Below are 24,150 nucleotides of genomic sequence, written 5' to 3'. Positions count from 1 at the left end.
ACTAAAGAAAGCACAAAACTTAAAGTATAAAGCATACAACACAAAGCCCATAATGAGTATTAAACATCTTGTAAAAGGTTCTCATAAACCTAACATTTGCTTTAATTTCCCTCCGCGCTCCCCACATTAGTTCGTATTTTTATACAACTTTATTCAGTTTGAAGCTTCCTTTATCTTTTTTTATTTTCCTTTTTTTTTTTTGATATGTTTTTAATTTTACTATATAATACACATCACCTTTAATGGCTTATCATTTATTCAAAAAGTTACAAAGAGTGAGCAGTAAAGATAGCAAACCAAAAAATGAAAATAAAAATGAGGATATTAATAAATGGTTAAAGAACATTCAAGACATACTTAGTAAAAATGTTGTTGATAATGATTCGAATGAAAGTGTTGATGATAACGTGATTAACATTACTGATTACTTGATAACTATAAATAACATTGTGAAGTACACGGAACAAGTAAAAAATAGGAAAATTGACTATTTCGATGATGAAAATACGGTAATATTACTTATTAAACAATTTTGTAAAATTTTAAATATAATTCATGTATTTGAAAAATTAAAAAGAGTTGATAATGTTGATCATGATGATGATGGTAATAAGGATGATATAAAAAAGAAAATTACAATTTTGACAAAAAATAACGTCTGGACATTACTGGAAGAAATAATTCTGAACAGTTCAGAAGTTTTGAACAAAATAATTTGTTTAAATAAAGACATGTTTCATAAAAAAAATATAAGAATAGATTGTAACAAGTTAAAAACATATGTAAACTACTTGAACACATTGTTTAAAGAAACGAATAATTGTGATTTATTATTCAGCATTTTTTATTTTGATTTTGAGAATTCTATATTTATTATATATGAACTTATACTGTTATTACAAAAAATATATATTTATGACAATATAAATTTCTATTTTTATTTATATGATAATATCATATATTGTGAGAACACAAAATCAGCTTATTACTATAATTTGTACTCTTTAAAATGCTTTCAAATATTGTATCATGAACACTATTCTGAAAGTAATATAAATGCAAAGGAGCAAAACAATTTTGCTCAAAAAATACACGAACAGTACATGTTAATTATAAGTAATTTAAGAAAAAACAAATTGCATTATGTTAATTATCTCAATTACCCATTAAATTATTCGGAGGATAAGCTAATATATAAAAATAAAAATGAAAATTATTACATAAATGAACAAAAGGAATTTAATTCCATTTCAACAAATAAAAAATTTAGGTCCTTCATATTTTTCGATGCTGAAGATGAAGCAATTCAAAAAAATTTAAAAAAATTAGAGTACACCAAAAGATTATATGAATTTTTAGTAGAATATGATTCATATAGCTCTTCTTCCTTATCGTCCGATGTAAATGTAGACACGTATAATAGTGTAAGTAGAATATCTGGCAGAAATAAGGGTAATAAAACAGAAAAGGACAAAAAGAAAAATACATCAGTTGAGTTGTCATCTGGTTATGATTACAGCACTTCGTCATTTGTTCATAATTATGGAAGTGGCGAAAAGAATGGAAGTAAGGAAAATAAATCGAAAAATAGCAATTTAGACAATTTTGAAAATCAAAGTAATACTTCCAATAGTAGCTTTGAGAATAAAAATAATGAAAGCTACTGCTATTGCAGCTCAGACATATCCAGTAATTTCATTACGGTTGATGAAGAGTATGAAGAATATGAAGAGGAAAAAAAAAAAATAAATAAAAATAACAAGGTAAAATATTGCGAAGAAAATATATTTTTAATTATGTATAGAAATAACAAAGTACAAAATGTAAGAAATAATATTGATAGATTAATATTAAATAAAGGTAATTTTATATGTAAATTATTAGGTATTATAGCTTCTAATGAAGATGCGTACCTTATAAATGAAATACTTGTATTATTTCTATTAGTGTCAGAAAATAATATTGAAATTAAGAACATAATTACGTATGAAAGGATAATAGAAACTATTATAAAAATAATGAAAGAAGAGCATTATTATTTATTTAAACAAATTAGAGAGCTATTTTTTTTGTATGACGATGATAAGTTAGACATGTGTTATGTTACTAAGGTTTGTAATTTTTCAAATAAAGGTAGAGAACAAGAAAAGGAGCGGGGGGAAAAAAAAAATCTGAGCATTTCGTGCAATATTAAGAGAGAAGAACAAGAGGATAAATTTACTTTAAGTCACTGTAAGCGTAATGTAGAAGATCCAGTAGATTATCCAGACAAATGTGAAGGAAAGAGTACAGCTATTGCGAACGCCGTTGATGAATTTAACATGCAGGGGGGATCAAACGGGAGGAGCATGTCAAGTTTGAGTAAAATTAATAGTACAGAAGGAAGTGCAACATCGAGTGGAGTTCCTACTTCCGCTGTAGGTGTTTCTGCAATTGGTATAGGTGTGGTGGATCAGAGGGAAAAATATGGATATTCTTACACGGAGGGAAACATTGACAAGGCTTGTATTTTTCATTTTACAAAGTGTGAAAGAAGTACAAATAATAATTTAGAGGATGATAAAAACCAAATGGAAATATACCTGGACAACATTTCCATTAATATAGATATTAAAAGCAGTTTACTACTGCTAAAGTGTTTAATAATAAATAGCGAGTTTGGTCCAAAATACATTTTTGAATTAAATATACTTGAAGAGTTTATATGTGTAATTCTTAATTTATATAATATTATTATTTATGTTTATAACAAGTCTATGTTAAAATATTACAATAACTCAATTTTTATCATTACCATATTTTTAGATGTCCTATGTTGTATATGTAAATTTCGTCATAAGAACAGCAGTTCAGATGTGAGCTTGAAGCAATATTTCCCTATATTTCAAAGGGCAAAATTTTTAGAATGTTCTTTCTTTTTTTTTTTTAAATTTGTATACATATATTTGTATAAAGATATGGTAAACAGTAGTAGGAGTAGGAAACGTAGATCCCCCCTTATGCGTATGAATAATGAGGAGGAAAATACACAAATTAAGAACGAGCCTTTGTCAAATTACGAAGGCATGAATGAGTCTAAAATTGTAGATTTAAATTGTGTTAAAAATGGAAACCTGCATAATGATTGTAATGAGGAAGTTAGAATTAACGTAGTAAGTAGTGCGCATCTGAACAGCAGCAATGCAAGCAGTGTACATCTTAACAGTAATAACGCGAGAAGTGTTCTCCTTAGTAGTAATAACACGAGTAGCAAACAATTTAACATGAAAAAAAAAGGTAGTAGTAGTAGCAGGAATAGTAGTAGTAGCAGTAGGAATATTTTCAAGGAAAATGAACAAATTTTCGAGGTTTTCAAAAACACAAATTTTGTAGACCTATTTAACATATGCTGCAAATTTCTGTTTCAGGATGAGCAACACTGCGCCTGCTTTTTGCTTAGCAGTTATAGTGATAATAGTACGAATGGCAGTAGTAATGCCAATAATGGTAGGAATGATAATGCCAATAATGATGGTAATAATAACAATAGTAGAAGTTACCACTTCCGTAATAGTAGCAAAAAACGGGAAGAATTCGACGTGCATATAGAGGAGTGCAATTTCATAATGGCCTGTTTTCGGAAAGATAAGTATTTCTATTTGGAACATGTGCTTACGTTTTATTTAAAGAGGTTGAAGCAGGTAAAGTACATAGACATGCTGCTTATTCTGTTTTTATATGATAAGCAGTATGTAATACGAAAGTGCATATACGAATTTTTCATGTGTTTATGTGAAAAATATGTGGATATTTCGAATTATTTAAATACTGTCTTTTTTTTTGAAAAAAGCGTTTTCTATTATTACATTATGCATAAGATAGGTAGATTAAAAAAGAGTTTATACAAAATAAAGAAATGGCACAAGAACAGGAGTTCTAATATGGTCCAGGATAACAGTGTTAGTAGTAAGAAAATCGAAAGAAGAGAAAAATTTTTCTTAAAATATATTGCATGTATAAAATTTATATATCAAGTGCTGAGCCTTGTTACTGTTCATAGTAATAATAGTGAAAAGGAGGAAGATAATACCATCATTAGTAATTTATATAATTTTTTAAAATCTGTTGATTTAAATTTTGAGGAGATCATATATTACAATATGTTATATGTTCATGGATATAAAGGAACCGGTATGTATTATATAAAAAAATTAAATAATGAATCTGTTAAGAATATATTGATACTTCAAATTAATATGTTATTGTACAGAAATAGGATTAATAATGAGAGACATAATTTTAAGTACTTGATAAATGTAATAAATAGTAAATATTTAAGTAAAAGAATGAAATGTTTGATATGTGTATACATTAGCATATATTTATTCCTATCAAAAGAAGAAAGAGTAAAAAAGGAATTAATAAAAACAATTATGGAACATGATATTTTTAATATTATATATAAACTATTAAACGATTTTTGCAAATATAATTTTTTTAGTAAAAAGTTCTCTTGTTCGACTTTTGTCAAATGCAAGGATGTGTATGCAAATATAAAAAATATATCTGAAATGAAAAGGAAGAAATATTTTTTTTTTTATTCAACAGAGAAATCTTTATTCTTTATTCATTTTATTTATTCAAAATTAGTTCATCATGATATGTTAACATATTTCTTTAAACAAACCAAAAATCATTTAACTAGTCTCAATCATAGTTTAAGCAGTGATAAAATTTATTCTAAGAAAAAAAAAAGTCGTTCACTGGAAAAGTCAAGCAAGGCAAGCATATCTCAAAGGAGGGGTGTTTTTACTCATAAGGGTATCAACAGGAAATTCAGTAGTGGGGAAAACTATATAGAGGTAGATCCCTATTTGGAGGAGAGTGAGGACGAAGAAGAAGATGACGATGAGTGCAAGTACAGTGAAGAGGATAGCACGAGTCAGTACATCGAGGGGCTAGACAGCAAGGGAGGAAGCAGGGAAGTAATAAGGAAAGTAATGGGCGAAGTAAGCGGAGGAGGAGGTAAGGGAAGAAGCCAAGGAATTAGCTCAGGATTCAGCTCGGGAATCAGCGCAGGTATAAGTGAATACCGCAGCGGGGTAGACAGTGAAGAGGCAAATATTCAAAGGGGGGAGGAGCGAAAAGGGAGATATTTAATTCGAGCACGATTAAATAACGAAGGTGGTAAGGAAGACAAAAATGAGCAAATAAAAGAAAGAAAAGATAGAAAAGGCAGAAACGGTGCATATCATAGTAGATACTATTATGATAAAAAGAATACTAGTGAAAAGAAAATACGAAAAGGAATAATTAAGGAAGATATTATTCTTATGAGAAATAAATTAAACGAACAAGAACTCAAACATATCGAAGAAAAAATTTATTTAAATAAAATCATTGAAAAAAAAAATGATATAATAAATAATATCTTATATTCTTATTTACTATTAAAAGAAAAGTTAAAAAAAACAGAGGATGAAAATATTGTAGTTAAAAATACATTTTCTTTATGGGAAAAGGAACAACAAGTAATTAACAGTACTGATATGAATGAACTACAGAAAGATTACATACATTTATTAAAAAAATTTGAAAAAACGAATACTGAGAAAACAGATTTGGAGGGGAACATAGAAAAGCTTATAGATTTGTTAATATACTTGTACGATAATGTTAAGGGATGTCGTCAGTATATGCAAAATCTTGAAGACATAAATCTTTTTAAAAATAAAATTCGAAATGAAGAACACCAACCACACAATCAATATGCACTACCGAATGATCAGCAGAACCATGAACGCGTTGAAAGAAACACGTATAAAGGTGTGAACAAGGAGATGAACAAGGAGGAGAATCGACTTAATCATGTGGATGTAAGCGTAGAGGAGAATGCACGTGTGTATAACCAGTTCTACGTTGATTCTAGCCAGGAAATGTGTGCAAAAGAGAACGGAGCTGCTAACCGGCACATGAATGACGAAGTACATGCTACCGCTAACCAGGATATGTATGCGGAAGCACATGCCCATGCTAACAAGAATACGTATACAGAAGCATACGCCCCTGCGAATCAGGATATGTATATAGAAGCACACACCCCTACTAACCAGGATATGTATGCAGAAGTACACGCCCCTGTGAATCAGGATATGTATATAGAAGCACACACCCCTACTAACCAGGATATGTATGCAGAAGTACACGCCGCTTCTCAGCAGCAGATGTACAACGAGTTATACTTCGATACAAATAGACAGAAGCAGAACCGAATAAGTGTTATCTCGAATAGGCAAGTGTATAACCAAATACACTTAGGCGAAAATGAAGAAAAACATAGTCCATGGTACATAGACACTAGGAAGCACGCAAATCATAACATTTACACAAGTGCAAGTGAACAAAAGAACATCAGTGTTACGAGCGAAATAAATATATGTGCTAACGACGAAAGAGGAAAAGCAAACGATTTAAACGACGTAGAAGAAACTAAACAAATGCACAATTCCGAATTAGCTGATAGTCATATAAATGAGGAGTTCACCAAATAAAAGGAAAACGACGACGGAAACGATGATGGAAACGTACTTATGAGGAACTTACTAAAAAATAAAATACATTATATATTATAAATTATACATTATATATTATACGTTATATATTATACGTTATATATTATACGTTATATATTATAGGTTATATATTATAGGTTATATATTATAGGTTATATATTATAGGTTATATATTATAGGTTATATATTATAGGTTATATATTATAGGTTATATATTATACGTTATATATTATACATTATATATTATACATTATATATCATACACTATATATTTTATATTATATATTATACATTATACATTATAAACTATATATTACACACTGCATATTATGCATCATGCAATATGCATTATATATTTAAAATTTCTAATTTTAGTTCATGCATTATTATACAGTTCTTTATTATTCAATATCATACAGTAATTCGTGCGGACCTTATGCCGAAACTGAAAACAGTTGTAAATATGATACATTTACTTATAATAATAGCTTTTATAAATATAAATATATATATATGTATATATATGTGCTTATATTTGTACTTGTGCATACATTACATATGTGTTCATTTGTATATGTGTATATATGCAGTTTGGCAGAATGTATAATGAAAAGGAAGGTACATACAAATCTGCTTAAATTTGATACATATACTTCTGACTCATTTTGTTTGTACAGGTTTTTTTTTTTTTTTTTTTTCTTCAACATTTTTAATTATATATATATTTTTTTTTTTTAACATATGTATATATATTTGCATTTTATATATGTTATGCAAAAGTATACGTAAGTATATACAATAATTTATTTTTGAAAACTGCCATATCATGCATATCATGTTATGTTAAACTTCAAGAGCTTTTAAAGAATATAGTTAAGTACTTAATAATTTAAAAAAAAAAAAATTTTGAGAATACTTAACTAGTTTTAATTAATTTACTTTCACAAGAGAGACACAGTTTATCACATGTTAAACTCAAAATAGGGAAAAATTAGATAACAAAAAAAAAAAAAATAAAAATTGCACAAATTAATGTACGCACGAATAATGTAAATAATGACGTATTAATGTGTGTGTATTCCCGTATAATGGAAATACTGACGTATTAATGTTTGTGTGCACGAATATACGAATATATATACAAACTGATAATTAAAAAATACGTAAATATTCACGTATAACTTAAATATTTTGTATTTATATAACTCCTCTTACCATAAATGACGATTGTGCTTTGTGTGTACTATTTTTGTACTAATTTGCACTCTGATGAAGAGGTCTAATACAAAGAGGTTTTCAATTAATACTTAAATTATTTTGCACTATCTACACTTATCTGCATATTATATATATGCACATTTTTTTTTTTTTACTATTTTTTTTTCTGTATCGCAGAAAAAAAAAATATATAATTTGTAAAAAATACGATTTCCGTAAAAATAAGAAAAAATACTTTTGCAAAAGAAAAATGGTGCAATAAATTTAAATGCTAAAAGAAAAAAAAATAAACTAAAAAATTATTGAATAATAAGTTCAATAAAAGCATATACATCTAACTGCCTCTTTAGCTCAGTTGGTAGAGCGCCAGACTTTTAATCTGGTGGTCAGGGGTTCGAGTCCCCTAGGAGGCTGGAGAAGAAGTACGAAAAGCAAAAATAAATAATTTTTTTTGAAATTCTTAAAGTTATAATGTTTTTTTAAATATATATTATGTATATATATACATTTGTATATACATATATTATGTATGTACTATTTATACTATTTAATGGTACATAAAGAAAAATAAAACTATTATAAACAAGTATTTTTCAAGAGCTTTTCTATTATTTTTTCAGCTGTAAAAGAGCAAATATAAAAATATAAAGAGGTTTATGTATGTTAATAGGTACAGGCGTACGTACGTATATATATGTAAGTTATTCATTACATATTTTATTTATACGTATGTATCGCGATATGTTAAAGCATATGTAATATGCATATACTAGCCCACCAATGCATATGTGTGCATAATATCATGTACTTGTACTCATTAAGGAGTGCAATCAAGAATAAGCATAAAAATTAGTTGAAATTTTTACTGTGCCATTGCTAACATTTATAAGATAATAGCAAACTTTGTCGTAGCATTTTTTTCTTTTTCTTTTTTTTACCATACGGAGAAAAGGCGTATTTCAGTATAACTAAATGGGTAGTACATTTGCCAGCGCATTTATGAAGAAACGAAAACATAATACTCTTTTATTCGCTAATATTTTATTCGCTAATATTTTATTCGCTAATATTTTATTTGCTAATATTTTATTCGCTAATATTTTATTCGCTAATATTTTATTCGCTAATATTTTATTCGCTAACATTTTATTCGCTAATATTTTATTCGCTAACATTTTATTCGCTAATATTTTATTCGCTAACATTTTATTCGCTGATATTTTATTTTTTCTGCTAGTGGAAAAAATATTTCTTTCCAACTAAAATTAAGAAAAGAATGAGTAGAATAATCAACTCCGTGAGAGGTGAACAATGGGCATTTAAAATTTAATGTATTTTGTCTCATGCGTTTTAAAGGTAGTAACACCCTCTTTCGCTAAAGATTGTGTAATATATTGAATAAGTCAGCCATAAATCGAACATAAATGTGCTATGAATCGGCCAAGGTAGCCATTTTAATTTTAAGTTTTACTTTTCATAAAAGATATTTTTCAGCATTAGGTTGGAGATAATATTCTCCTTTAAATTATTATTTTATTTTACGGCCCTTTTTGTTATTGTATGTTTTTATTCTACATTAATAATTTAGAACGTACTAAGGAAAACAGTACGTAATATTAAATGCCAATAAAATTGGAATGAGGCCGTTTCGTTGAACTTTTTAGCGGTTATAATAAATGCGTACGTGGTAGTATGCTAGTATGCTTCTATTTATGTATGTGTGCACATGCGTACAAACATATATAGGCAAAACATATTTGTATTTGACATAATATAAAGTACAATTTTTTTTTGGGAAAAGCCTAAGGTAAAAAAAACCCAACGTAAAAAGTCTACTATAAGCATTTCTTTTTTTCTTAGCTGAGAATTCTTTTGATCAATTTGCAAAATTTTGTTCATGCATCTTTATATGAAAACAAATACTATTCTGTCGTAAATTTTATATGCAGTACTTTTCAACGTTCATAAATAAATTTCATTTTTAAACGTTCACACGGAACACAAAAATTTTTTAAGTGATTTTGAAGTAATTCTGAAGTTAAAAATATACATTTATATAAATATTTATTTTTACATATGTACATACTTATATATATATGTACATACTTATATATATATGTACATACTTATATATATATGTACATATATGTAAGTGTGTACGAATTAGGCGGCTTCAATTCCTTCCCCTTTCATAGCATTATTTTGCACGTCATTTGGACAAAAATAGGATGTTTAAAATATTACACAAATACTTATATGAATAAAATTTTATTACTTAGTCCTATTTTTATTTGAATGTATAATTAAACATTTGTCATTTCAAAATAGTGCCATGATATATATATATATATATAATGATAATATAAAATTTTTTTTTTTTATTTATTTTTTAATCAGCGATCTTTTATAAAATTTTAATTTTATTTTAATAATTTTATTATGCCTACTATTTTAACAAGTAAATTTATATGTATAAAACCTATATTATTTTTTGCTTTTAAAGTAATATATATATATCATACATTAATATTTACTTACGTTTAATTATGACTATAATATAACAAGTTTAGAATATTCTAATATAGTCCTTTTTTATTTTTTCCATAATTAAAATTAATTAAAGCTACCTAGGGGGCTCGAACCCCTGACCACCAGATTAAGAGTCTGGCGCTCTACCGACTGAGCTAAGGTAGCAATATAAAATAATAAGCCAACAAAGATTTTAGAATATCACTTATTTTAATGTACATTATAAAAAATTAAAAAAAAAAAATTTTTTCCAGTTAGATATATTTTTAAAATTAATACAATTAATATAATTAAATGAATTTTCGAATTTTCGAATTTTCGAATTTGCATGTTTAAAATTAGTAAAAAAAAATTTTAAATTAAATATTTTAATATTTAAGTTGCTCATTTATTTACTCTTCTCATACTATATATGCGACTTTGCATATATAATAAATTTAAAATGCTTACGTTCAGCAGTTCAAAAAGTTTTTAAATATAAACCACTTCAATTTTTTTTGCACAGTGGTACACTACACGCGTAGTATAATATATGTTGCTACTGCATTTTTTAAAAAAAAATAACAAATTACCTTAATAGTCATTCAAACGATTTATTGTGTATTATTATGCGCTTTATTATTTCATGTAACACCTTATCTCTCTCTTTTTGATCACAGCGAAAAACGTTTATTTAGCGTTATGTGCGAAACTGTTATATATATGTATATATTATACATATATGAGAGTACAACTTAACAAAAAAAAGGGAACACGGAAATACTAGATGCATAGTAAAAAAAATTATCAAAAAAGGTAAATTCAGAATTGTATATTTAAACCAATAAACTAATATATGATCATTGATAAATTGAATTAACGATTATTTCAAGGTTGGCGAGTTCAGATATACCAAGGATACAATAATATTACACTGTTCACTTAACACAAATACAGTGAATGACTATCCTTTTTTTTCTTTAAAAGAAAAAGAAAAATTTATGGTTAACACTTAGAGACAAGAAAATATTACTTTTATTTTAATTTAAAAAAAATACACAACTTTGAAATATTGCAAATTTTAATTTTTCCGTCCTTTCGCCATCTGTTAGAAATTATGTACATACATTTATGCATACATATAAAAGTACATACATACATATATATATATTTACATATGCACAGAATACATAAGCATATTTGTATGTACCGTAAATGCTTACTTATATCAGTTTTGACGAAATAGCAACGAATGGATAAAAAGAAAAACCCATGAAAAATTAAAATAAAAATTGAAGCAGAAAAAGAAAAAGATATAAACAAAAAACTGGATTACTAAAGGCGCTCTGAATTTTTGTTTAAACTACTTAAAAAAAAAGAATAAAATTAAATAAATTAAAACAATTGAAAAAAGAAAAAAAAAAAAAAATATAATACATTGCAATGACTGATTAATTAATGTCCAAATCGTCTAGTGGTTAGGACTCCACACTGTGGATGTGGCAACGTAGGTTCGAATCCTGCTTTGGACATATTTTTTCAAAACAAAAAAAATAAAAATTAAATAGTAAATATTTGTATACAATTTATAAAAATCTCATAAAATTTTATTTTATTTTATTCTACATTTGTTTTATCTATCTCAATGAACAAAATGTAACCGAAAAAAAAAAGTCTTAAAATTAATAAATTAAATCGCATAACTCATTTTTTAAAAGCGGGTTTTCTGGCACTATTCATGTGCATATTAATACATACAGATTTCCGTATACTTATATATATATATTTAGGTAGATATATATATATATATATGTTTATATTTTTTAAGTATACTATTTTTCTCATCGCCAATCAAATTGCCATTAACTCATTAGCAATATTTTTTCTCATATTTTGTCGTAATTTTTTGTTCATACTATTTACATAAGGATTAAATGGTTCAATGTAATTATGCTAAACGATGTATCAAACAATTAGATAAAAAATTAAAATGTGAACATATTAAAATGTTAAGAGCAAATTTTTATGTTCGAACCTAGTGCCAAATCATATAAGCAAAAAATCGCTAGTAGTTGGGACTCTTATACATATGAATCAACTCTAGCAAAAACGGAAAAATCCATGTACAAAATAAGTACAGTATTAAAATATTTGTTCAAGTTATTACTATAATTAGCACAGATATATTAGTAATAATATATATATATATATATATGTATATGTAGTGCGATGCATGTGTGCTTTATATGTAGTGATGAATGTATGTATATGTTGTAATTTATATTCCCTCATGCATATACTACCTATTCATTAATATACTTATCATATTTTCTACTTCTATAAGATTAAACATCAAAAAATTGGATTTGAAAAAATTGGATTCATGAATTAATAAATTTATTAGTTTTATATCATATGAAATCACAGAACAATTGTCAACCGAAAAATATATTACTGTTCTCAGCTTACTAGTACTAGAAGGCAACTGATATATTTATTTTTTATTTTTTTACCATACTAGTAACTCTCATGAGAATACTCTTATTGTACTTTTTCTAATTTTATCAAAATAGCAACCTTTTTACGCGTTAGTATTTAATTTATCAAAGGAGATAACTAAGCACATAAAGAAAAAATATGAATTGTAAAATAAATAATGAATGAAAATAATAAAAGGTAAATTACAATTGGTTTATCAGGGAGCTCACATTTCTCCTTTAAATGTAATTATTATTCTAATTAAAAAGATTCATATGCTTGAATAATTCCAAAAATTCAAAATATTTTAAATTTTTTGAAAAACTTTTAAAGTTTATTTGATTTGTTATATCCTTGTTACTCTGGAAAAAAACTCTTACAAAATTCAATTTTTTTTATTTTGTATTTTTCAAATAAACAAATTTATACCGTTCTTTTTTTTACTAAACAATGTTTAACACCACCCCATAACACCACCTACACATTTATTATTATAATGTCCATATATACATATATATATATATAGCCTACAACCGGATTCGAACCGATGACCTTCCGCTTACTAGGCGGATGCTCTACCAACTAAGCTATGTAGGCATATATCGACGATACCTAAATAATTACTGCATTTATTAATGGTTATCAAAGGATTGAAAAAAAAAATTTTTACAATTTAGTGAAAATGCACTTCACATGTATAACATATGTATACATATGTATACATATGTATATATATATATATTTTTTGTATCGCACTCATCTGTACACCTCATTAGTATACATCTCATATGCATTCCTTGTGCTCACTTCTCGCTGCTAATAAGAATAATAGTAGGTATTTTTTAAGCTTTCTTTTACATTTGTATCATTTTACCATTACGCAATGTAATATTATTTCATTTTGTTTTATTTTAGTTTAGTTTAATTTTTTTTTTTTTTTTTTTTAATCGCGATTAGCTTGAGCATAGCCAGCCGTGCGATAAGTTTATTGTGTAGTAAGCAGTTTAGCATAACAAGCATGAATGACATACCTGATGCAATTTACATACCATTTTCAAAAAGCCGGGTTAACGTTTAAGCGCAGTCAAATTAGGAAATGAAGGTATATATGATTTTTTTTGAAAATTTTAAATGTTAAAGTTACGTATCAATAAATTTTTGCAAAGTTTATGCAAAAACAAATATGAATCACTTAACAGTGTGTACCTTTTTTCCTTCTTCCAAGGTAACACCATCTTTTCCATCATAAATATTTTTAATGAATTTACAAAATTCTAAGATAAATAAAAGGGTAGTAAAATTTAAGGAGTACATTAAGTGTACCCGCATTGTTATGGGGGGTTAATTTTTGGTAACAGGAACCAACAGTGAAACGTGTTAGGGGGAAATACGGGTACACACACACGTATATGCATAAATACATTTATATATATATATATATATATATATATATATATCAATACATTTACGTATATATACTTATATATGTACGTACGTATGTACGTATTTATGCAAGTATGAATATATTTATATGTAATGAAATGACCACCTTAGGAGCTACATCAAACTGATCATTTCGTTGAGAAGAGCAGCGTTCTGTTTGACTGCCGAAACAAATTGATAATCGTCGGATGCACTGAATATATCGTTAAGGAATTTTTGACTATTCTGATAGATGTCAGTTTGATCGCGATCTAATTGATTCTTCGCCTGTAATTTCGTTTTAAAATAATGTCTATTTTCAACTGATTCTAATTCTTTTGATTTTTCAAAAGCTTTATCGATAACACTTTGTGGTAATTTTGCAATTTGTGCTACATGTACCCCATAACTTTTGTCTGCATATCCTTTTTTAACTTCATATAAAAAAGAAATTTTTTTTTTTTGTGTATCTATTTTAGCACCTACATGATTGTTGGTACAACCTATATACTCTGTTTCTAAATTGGACATTTCATGAAAGTGGGTAGCAAATAAACAAAAACATTTTATTTTGGTAAGTATATAATGAGCAATGGACCAACTAATACCAAATCCTTCATAGGTGGACGTACCCCTCCCCAACTCGTCTATAATGACTAGACTATTTTCATCCGCATTTTTTATAATAGCTGCAATTTCAATCATTTCGGAAAAAAAGGTAGAAATTCCTTTTAATTGTATATCTGAGGATCCAACTCGACACATTATTTGAGAACATATTGGTAATTTTGCATAATTACAAGGAACGAAACAACCTATTTGAGACATCAAACATATTAAAGCTATCTGTCTTATATATGTACTCTTACCTCCCATGTTAGGTCCCGTTATAATGTTTAATCTTTTATCATCTTTATTCATACATACATTATTTGGTATAAAATTATTTACGAGTAAGAAATTGCTCTCTACTAAAGGATGACGTGAACCTTCCATATGTAAAATTTTTCCATTTTGTTCTACTATAGGCCTTACATAAACAGATATACTAGATGCACTGACAAATGCAAATGCACATAATACATCTATTTGTGAAATAATTTTCGATAATTTTACTACTGGTTCCCAGTAAGAGCTAGCTACTTGTATTGCTTTATTAGCTAGCTGTTCTTGAGATGTATTATATTCATGTAAGACGTATTCATATTTTTTACATAAATCTTTTAGCTTATTAGTATGAAATAATATTTCGTTTTTGTTCATTCTCACTTGCATATATACCTTTTTTCTCTGTTGTATATAAGTTATATCCTTTTTAACTGCTCTAAATAGAAATATGTTTGTATTACACTCGACCAGTTTTATGTCTTCTTTCATAGTAGTAGTATTACTATTATTTGCGTAATTTCTTTTGTTACTACTGTTACTGCTGCTGCTGACTCCCCCCTTTAAATAGTTAATATCTTCCTCTACTTCTATCCTGTGTCCTTTGATCAAATTGTATATCTCTTCTTTTTCGTTCGCTAGTTTTTCTAATTCCTCATCAAATTTACGGGAAATTAAAAAATTATTATTCTGTACTTCATCTAAGTCAATTGTTAATTCTATAAGTTTTAAAAATGAATCTAAGCTTATAAGAACATCTTTTAAAGGTGTTAGAAAATTTCTTTCTAACGTACATCTATGTTTCCCTTTATATTCCCCTAAACAGTAATATATTTTTTTGGACTCAATTATACTGTCATATAATTTTACTAAATCTTCAATAGTGCACCCTGTTTTGGAGTTGTTAACTTTATTCCCTCTTTTCTTATCTTCATTCGATACACTACTATTGCTGCTTATAATTTTTAGTTTTTTTATTATAATATGTATATCACATACTTTTCTAAGATAATCCGATTGTATTAAAGATCTTGTAACGCCATCTTCCTTGAATATTTCTACTATATCTAGTCTTTCATTAATTTTGTGTTCATCCCTTAAAGGGTGCATTATCCATTCAAGTAATTTTCGTTCACCTATTTTTGTTTTGCATTTGTTAAGAAATTTGTAAAGAGTCATTGTGTTATTACTCTGCTTCTTCTTATCTGTGCCGGTTTCTGCATATATATTCAATGCCACTACTGCCGCTTTGTCTAACTTCATATACTCATTAATATTATAATTTTTTAAAATACATTTATTAACAGTATTATCATCATTTAGCAAATTTAAATGTTTTATAATACTACACAGCGATTTACATGCTAGTTCTAATTTAAAAAAAAATATATAATTTTTTACATCTTCAGTTTCTTTAATTAATTTGCTCAAGTCATTCTCTATTGATGTAGACTGGAAATAATTCCTAGGAAGCTCACAACCCTTAACTTCGCATAAATCTAATATTAGTTTTATCCTTTTATCATCTATCTTATCATTACTTGGAAAATATAAAAATAAAGTCGGTCTACATTGTATTATCACTGATTCTAATACAGTAAGATGTTCATTTTCTATATACTCACATAGAGAAAAACAGTTCGTGTGCATATTATAAATACAGATACCTGCATATCTGATGCTATTTCTGCATTCTATAATGAAGCTTATTACGTTGTTGCTTTTTAATGTAGGCGCGTTTTCTAAATTATCCTCGCTCATCTTTCTAGAAGCGCAAAGGAACGAACTGATTTAGTGGATGGTTGACGTACTGCCTTATTGGTTTGCCGCTTTATTGGTTTGCTGCTTTATTGGATTGCTGCTTTATTGGATTGCTGCTTTATTGGTTTGCTGCTTTATTGGTTTGCTGCTTTATTGGTTTATTGGATTGCTGCTATATTGATCAATGAGTTAATTAAGAGGTGGAGAGTGTACCAAAATAAAAATTTATGTTCACGCTCTTGTTAATAATAACTGAAAATGTACAATGTAATCAAAATGGAAAAAGAAACAATGAATTATATACTTCTTTAATTATTGTATCATTACCATCAGTATAAAGAGATAATACGAATTTTTGAATAAGGCACAAAAAAAAAAAAAAAAAAAAAAAAGTATTTTAATATTCTGTTAAGCTTATCATGAGATAACATGCAACTGATGTTTATTTATTTATTTTTTTTTTTTTTTTTTTGTCAGTTTTACTATGCTTTAGTAGATACATATACATACGTATTTATGCCCACACAGGGACGCATTAGTTAAATTGTACTAAACCATAAATTATTTTTACCTTTCTAGTGGCAGCAATTGGGCCGTTATTCGTACGCTTATACATGCAGGTATACCATCGTTGATTTTATCCTATTTGTTGGGTTCCTTTAATTTGCTGTACCTTTCTTACCATTCACTCAGAGTAAGATATTTCCGCATATTTTACATATCAGAAGGTAATCAGAGGGGCACGAACAAAACTCTGTAGTATTTTATGTCTTTTCTCTGTTTCACTAGGTTTTTCTTTTCAAGCCTTTTCATTTCTTTTGTTCGCTTTTATTTTCCTTTCGCTCGTTTTGTCTGATTTTCTTTTCTTGTCTTTATTTTCTTTTTTTGTTTTCGCGAAAAAATGAAAGCATTTCTTTATGATGTGCTTATATTTCCAAAAAGGAAAAGTTTGAAATAAATAAAAAAATAAAATTAACAAAAATAAATATTATATAGATAGATAGATAGATAATAAATAAATAAACATACTTGTAGTTTTACATCTCTACAAAACGTGAAAATAAATAATTGTTTGGGAAAATAAGTTTATCCTTTTTTCCATATATACTTTTTTGTTTTCTTCCTTTCTTTTTTTTTTTTACATATTTATATACATAGATGTGTGCATTCATGTCCAAAAAATGAGTAACATAAAGAAAAAAATAAATAATTATAATAAAAATAAAATGGAATAGAAAAAAAAATAAAATAATAATGAAACAATAAGGAAAAGGAAAATCCGAAAAACAAACATGCAAAAATAGTGAATAGGAGGTAATAAAAAAAATTGGGGTGTATAACTCATGAATGCGATTTCACAAAATGTGCATCTTTGCTCTTTCTTCGCGGTACTCCTTTTATGTCCTTTTTAATATTTGTATATCTATTGTAAAAAACGCGGATGCGTTATGAGTACCCCTTTGGCATATATAATTTGGGATCGTCTTTTGCACATATTGTTGTAAGAAATAAAATATTTCATTTTCTAATAATGATTTTTTTATGTTAACAATTTGACTATTTTTATTACATTCCGTGTACAGGAATATTTCATAGTGAAGAGCTTTCAAAAAAGGAAGCTTCACAAAATTAAGAAAATTAAATTTTTTATTTTTTGAAAATAATTCTGTTGTGAAATACTTTATGTTCTGACTTGCGGTCATGTCCATCTGTTTTATTGTACTATCAGCATAAGTATGATGTATTGTCTTATTACTTCTGTACGTGGTATTGTTGTATCTATGGCTATAAATTTTTATGCAATTTTGCAATATATTGTTATAATAACATGCGGCTGTTTTTATCTCTTCTTTATTGTATTTGTCTCTACTATATACTACATTCTCATATATCACAGGAAAAACTGCATTTATTATATATACTAGAAGGATGCATTTCTTCATAAAAGATAAACTATTGATATGTGATATACTTTCACCAGTAACTAAAACAAAATTGTGTATTTTTCTCTCAACATTATGAACAGTACTAAAATTAGACCAATTATAGGAAACAAAATGACGTTTGTATAATGCGTGAAATAATGTAGAAGATATATAGATGCACAACATGATCGATAGAATGCTTGATTTAATATTTTTGATAACATAAGAAGATGATAAGTAATTTATGAAACTCACTATAAGGTTATCTATATTCTGTGTCTCTTTTATTTTGGTTACTTCATTTTCTTCCTTTAAATAGGATAATACTGAATTGTATAAGTGGGTGTTTGTCAAACCGAATGTGTATATGAGAATGGGGTAAAAGTATATATTTAGAAAAGATTCAAAATAAAAATTTAAATTATTCTTTGATAAGTAAAATAACATCTGACATATCTCATGAAGTTTTAAATATGGAACTTTTTCATTATGAAACAAAGAAGAGTTACAGGAGGACAAAATAGGCACTTCTTTAAAAATTGGATAGCAAATAATATAGTTTCTTATCAGAATGTTTATAGGAATATTATAAAAATTGTGGTAGATGTATTTATTTAAAAAGGAAAATGGACTAATATTATTATAACTAAAGCATCTATAGAGTTTTAAAAAAAATTCAATATTATTACATATTCTTTTGTTGCTTTTATTTTTCTCATCAAATAATAGTACATACTTATTTGGACTGTAAAATTTATGTAAATTTTTCAATTTTATACGTTGTTTTTGTTCTTCATCAACTATTTCAAGAATAGCAGGTGTGCATAACTGCATACAACATAGCAATAAAATGTTGTGTATAAAATGATAGAATTCATTATGAAAAAAACATTTGTATTTATAAATATTACAGTTATACAGATGATCTATTATATATTCCTTCTTAATTTTTAATATGCTCAAAATTGATGCATTACTAATTGTTGTACATATATGATTCATCAATTTCTTACTAAAGAAAAAGTCCCTATTTTGTAAAAAAAATAATTTAAAACAATCTTCTATGGATATAATATGTGTACCATATTTATTTAGTAAAAACTCGTAATAAGGTATACAATTAAAAAACTTGTTTTCCTTTTTTTTATCAATAAGTTTTTTAATTAAAGTTTTTAAAATGACATTTGTTCGTTTTACCTTTTCTGAATGTATGCACCATTTTCTTGTAGGCATCACCTCACAGCTTATATTTTTAATCATTTTTTATTTTATTTTTTTTTACCTTTTCTTGATTATACACTTCAGGAGTTGGTCCAAGGAGCTTCATCACGCTTGGAAGTGCCCATGTGGAGGTGTGTATATGTATATATATATGTACGTATATGTGCGTTCTTTCCTAACCGCTATAGGGATAACTTTTGTTTCTACATGAGCTGTTTTTTATTTTATTTTATCTTATATTTGTCATATGTGTTTATAATTTGTCGTATTTTGTCTTATTATGTCATAATGAATCTTATTTTATTATGTTCTGGCATATTTTGTCATATTCTATTTTATTTTTTTTTTTTTTGTTCATTTTCTTAACTTATTTTTACATTGGTTGAGCGGTATTACATTTACCTTGTTGTTCAGAATTTACTGCTATTACAGAACCAATATATTAGCTCTGTCGTTTGTAGTTCTCTACATTCCGATAAAAAAGTGTTATTCAGGAGAAAATGATGAAGAGAAAACAAAAAAAAAAAAAATAAAAAAATAGTAAGACGTAAAAAGAAGGTAAAACTATTATAAAAATAACGATCAAAATGACGTTAAAAAAACGTTAAAATGACATTGGAAGCGCTGCTTCAGCATTTTCCCTTAAATGTGTGGGAAAAATAAAATTAAAAGGCTAGTAAAAATCGCTATAAAAATAAAACTAATTATCAATAATTTCTGAACAATTCATAAAAAAAAAAAAAAAAAAAAATCCGGATGACGAAATTATAGCAATGTTATATTTTCTTTTAATAAAAAGGAAAGAAAAAAAAAAAAAAAAGTAAACCTACCCATGGTAACAACAAAGTAATACTACTTCCTTTTAATGAACAAATAATTAACGTAAAATACGATAAAACAGCACAAAATAAAATAAAAACAATTCGTTGTAATAATGTTATTCAACTGGTTTTTGCAAAATACAACATAGATGGACTGAGCAAAATTATTAAGGTACATTTCAAAACATATGAAAATATTTTATTTCTTCTCTGTTCAATTTTTTTTAATTTTTTGAGCCGAATTTTATTAAATGACATCATCCTATAAGTAAATAATATGTTGTATGGACTGAATTTATAACATCTGGAAAAAAAAAAAACAAACAAAAAAAAACACTACTTTTCTTTAAAAAAGGTTAATACTTTTTATTTCAAAAGTGAGTGAATAAGACATTAACTCGTAAAATTCATTTGACAGAAAGTTATACACTTCTGTAATAATGTAAAAAGTGAAGCTCACAATTTCAATTCTGCTAATTCTTAAATTACACAACGCCAAAGTGGCAGTTTTTTCAGAATTGTTATTATATATATATATATATATATATATATATATATATATATATGTGTATATATATATATATGTGTATATATATATTTGTGTATTTGTATGCATATGCATGTGCACAGTGTCATTTATAAAAGGAAAGGATCAACTTCTCAACGCTTTTGTACATATGGTATAGACTTTTTAATTTCAAAATATATAAAATTGTCATATATAAATAATCTACATTTTTTTTTTTTTTTCATACATGTTTTTTTCATTGTTTCGCAGATATTACTACATGAAATTATTACATTAAAGTTTGTTTCTTTTATTTTATAATAAAATATTATATAGACTATTTTTCAAAATGCGTTATGTATATAACAATTTTAAGATACCATTTATTAATTTTCAGTTATTGAGATGATTAAAGTAACAATTAAGTAGTCCACTTTAAGAAAAAAAGAAAAATTTTTAATTTGTTGAGTTAAAATAGATAATGTAAAAATTTAATACATATATATAATACATATACATATTCTTATGACAACAGAGAAAAACAAAAAAAAAAACCTAGTTCAAAAACTAAAATTTTCAAAGTAGCTAATTTTTTTTTTTTTTTTTCTTAGCAAAATATAAGTGTTCATAAATGAAGTACCTAAAATGTATTTTTTACATATAAAAGTTATCATTTAAGTATACAATTCCCTTATTTTGTTTCATTTTATTATTTTATATTATTTTATTATTTTTTTTTAAAATATATTTAATTCGTAGAATGATGAAAAATACCTCTTAATTCTTTTTTACTTTAAAAATATTTTTTGTCTTTACATTTTTTACTTCAATTTTTTTTCAAAATTTCTTGTGTGCATCGTTATAATATTAAAATGTGAATAAACTTCTATGTAATTGTTATAATATATTTATATATATATACATATATAATCATAAAATCAGTAAAAAAAATGAAAGAAATATAAAATATGCATATATGTTATGTACATATACATAACACATAAACATATACGTACATATACACAAGTTAAAAAAAAAATACATGTTTATGCACTTATAATTGTTTTTGTTAATAAATTTTTTCTTATCTTTTTCCTTCATAAAACCATGGTAAATGTATCTTATTGTCAAAAAAAGAAATTTTCACTTTGAATGTTCTCTATTTAAAATTCGTACACTCTTTCCACGAACTTGTTTCATAATATTTGCCTACATATGTATACATATAATATATATACCTATATAATACACAATTTTTAAGATTTGCATTAAAGATAAATAAAATACGAATTTTTCCATAGATTTCCTTTTTACATAGTATTAGTTTGATAGGAAAAATTGTTTAACTACTAATAAATACATAATATGTATACACATATACAAATGCATATATGTAAATATATATATATATATATATATACATGCAATATGTGTTATTAATATGAAAAGGAAAAATAGAAACTATAAATGCATTATTCATTAAGCATTCCCAACTATTATTTTTAAATCATATTAATTTGCATAATAATAAAATAATATATGCCTAATTAAAATTACACACAATTATAAGCATATAACCACATATTATACCTACATGTACAAATATTCATATACCTACAAGCCATCTATGTACATACATACATATATATATAACTTACAAAGTATATATTTAAAAAATATGTATTAATGGGCAAATATAAATGAAAATGAAAAAGATATTAAAGTAATCAATGAATTAAGTACATTAATTAAATAATGCATAGTTCTTAAAAAATATAATTTTATATTAAAAATAAATACATATATATATAGCTGATAATACGCCTAATGTAAGATGTAATAATAGTATAAATAATTTTAATAATAAAAAAATATATACTCATTCAATTTTTAAAAATTATAAATTTCACGAAATTTTATAATTAATTGTTGTTCTAGTAAGTATTTATTTGCACTTCACAAAAATTGTATAATGTTTATATTTATATTTACACTATATACTTTAAACCTACTCAACTAATATTCAAGACCATTTTTTATTTTGTTACAATTTAATTTTATATATTTATATATATGTTTATTTTCTTCATAGTAATAATAACATGATAATTTTTCAGATCTCTTCATATATATACGTGAACAATATATATATGAGTAAAACATATACATATATACATATGCATACGTGAATCACTATATACGTACATACATGATGATATATAATTTCTCCCCTTTATTTTTTTGCTGTTAATTTTTCTGGTATGTATTACTAGCACATTTTAAACTTTAATGCAGTTAGTATATTTTATCAAAAAATAACTATTGATATACGTTAGAATTGTTTCTTTTTCTTTTTTTTTTTTTACTTAATTTTTTATTTACATTTTTCAGTTTAAATAAACGTAATTCATATTTTAATTTAATTTTTTTTTTTTTTTGCTTTTATTTAAATTTTATTTAAAATGCATTTTTATACATTTTAAATATAAAAAGTTCATTTGTCAATACGTAATTAAAGCCGACAATATTCTATAAGTACCATGTTACGATATATGTGAATGTGAATGTATATGTAAATATATATATGTAATATTTATTATAAATATATTATATATATATATATATATATACATCTCCATAAAATAATTAAATCCTTTGCTCTTTCAGTTTAATTCCCATATTTTTAATACATAATAATCCTAAGATATATGTGTTATATATATAATATAAATATATATATAATTTTATTTTTTTTTATATGTTTTTGGGCACCCCTCATGTTATATTATTGTTTTAAAACTTGTTTTGTATCATATTTTTTAATGTATGTATTTTTATAAGAAATAAGTGTT

General features: G+C 25.6%; 3 protein-coding genes and 4 non-coding genes across 7 annotated transcripts; 3 read left to right on the top strand and 4 right to left on the bottom strand.

Annotated features, from left to right (window-relative positions):
* Positions 1-242: 242 nt before the first annotated feature.
* Positions 243-6,530, top strand: PmUG01_01018700 (conserved Plasmodium protein, unknown function; the record flags this gene model as incomplete). Its single annotated transcript, XM_029007977.1, has 1 exon — positions 243-6,530. One exon carries the CDS (start codon positions 243-245, stop codon positions 6,528-6,530), a length of 6,288 nt encoding a protein of 2,095 aa, XP_028859977.1.
* Positions 6,531-8,109: 1,579 nt separating this feature from the next.
* Positions 8,110-8,182, top strand: PMUG01_01018600.1. The gene has a single exon. It is a non-coding gene (tRNA).
* Positions 8,183-10,390: 2,208 nt separating this feature from the next.
* Positions 10,391-10,463, bottom strand: PMUG01_01018500.1. Its single transcript has one exon. It is a non-coding gene (tRNA).
* A 1,274-nt stretch (positions 10,464-11,737) lies between these two features.
* On the top strand, positions 11,738-11,809 carry PMUG01_01018400.1. The gene has a single exon. It is a non-coding gene (tRNA).
* Positions 11,810-13,279: 1,470 nt separating this feature from the next.
* Positions 13,280-13,352, bottom strand: PMUG01_01018300.1. Its single transcript has one exon. It is a non-coding gene (tRNA).
* A 960-nt stretch (positions 13,353-14,312) lies between these two features.
* MSH2-2 (DNA mismatch repair protein MSH2, putative) lies at positions 14,313-16,823 on the bottom strand (the record flags this gene model as incomplete). The annotated part of the gene is made up of 1 exon (XM_029007966.1): positions 14,313-16,823. One exon carries the CDS (start codon positions 16,821-16,823, stop codon positions 14,313-14,315), a length of 2,511 nt encoding a protein of 836 aa, XP_028859976.1.
* A 1,397-nt stretch (positions 16,824-18,220) lies between these two features.
* On the bottom strand, positions 18,221-19,981 carry PmUG01_01018100 (conserved Plasmodium protein, unknown function; the record flags this gene model as incomplete). The annotated part of the gene is made up of 1 exon (XM_029007955.1): positions 18,221-19,981. The coding sequence occupies one exon, from the start codon at positions 19,979-19,981 to the stop codon at positions 18,221-18,223; it is 1,761 nt and encodes a 586-aa protein (XP_028859975.1).
* Between the last annotated feature and the right edge of the window lie 4,169 nt (positions 19,982-24,150).

Source organism: Plasmodium malariae (assembly GCF_900090045.1).
Source record: "Plasmodium malariae genome assembly, chromosome: 1".
Classification (NCBI taxonomy): Eukaryota; Apicomplexa; class Aconoidasida; order Haemosporida; family Plasmodiidae; genus Plasmodium; species Plasmodium malariae.
Note: the sequence above shows the minus strand (reverse complement) of the source record. Positions and strands in the feature narration are given on the sequence as shown.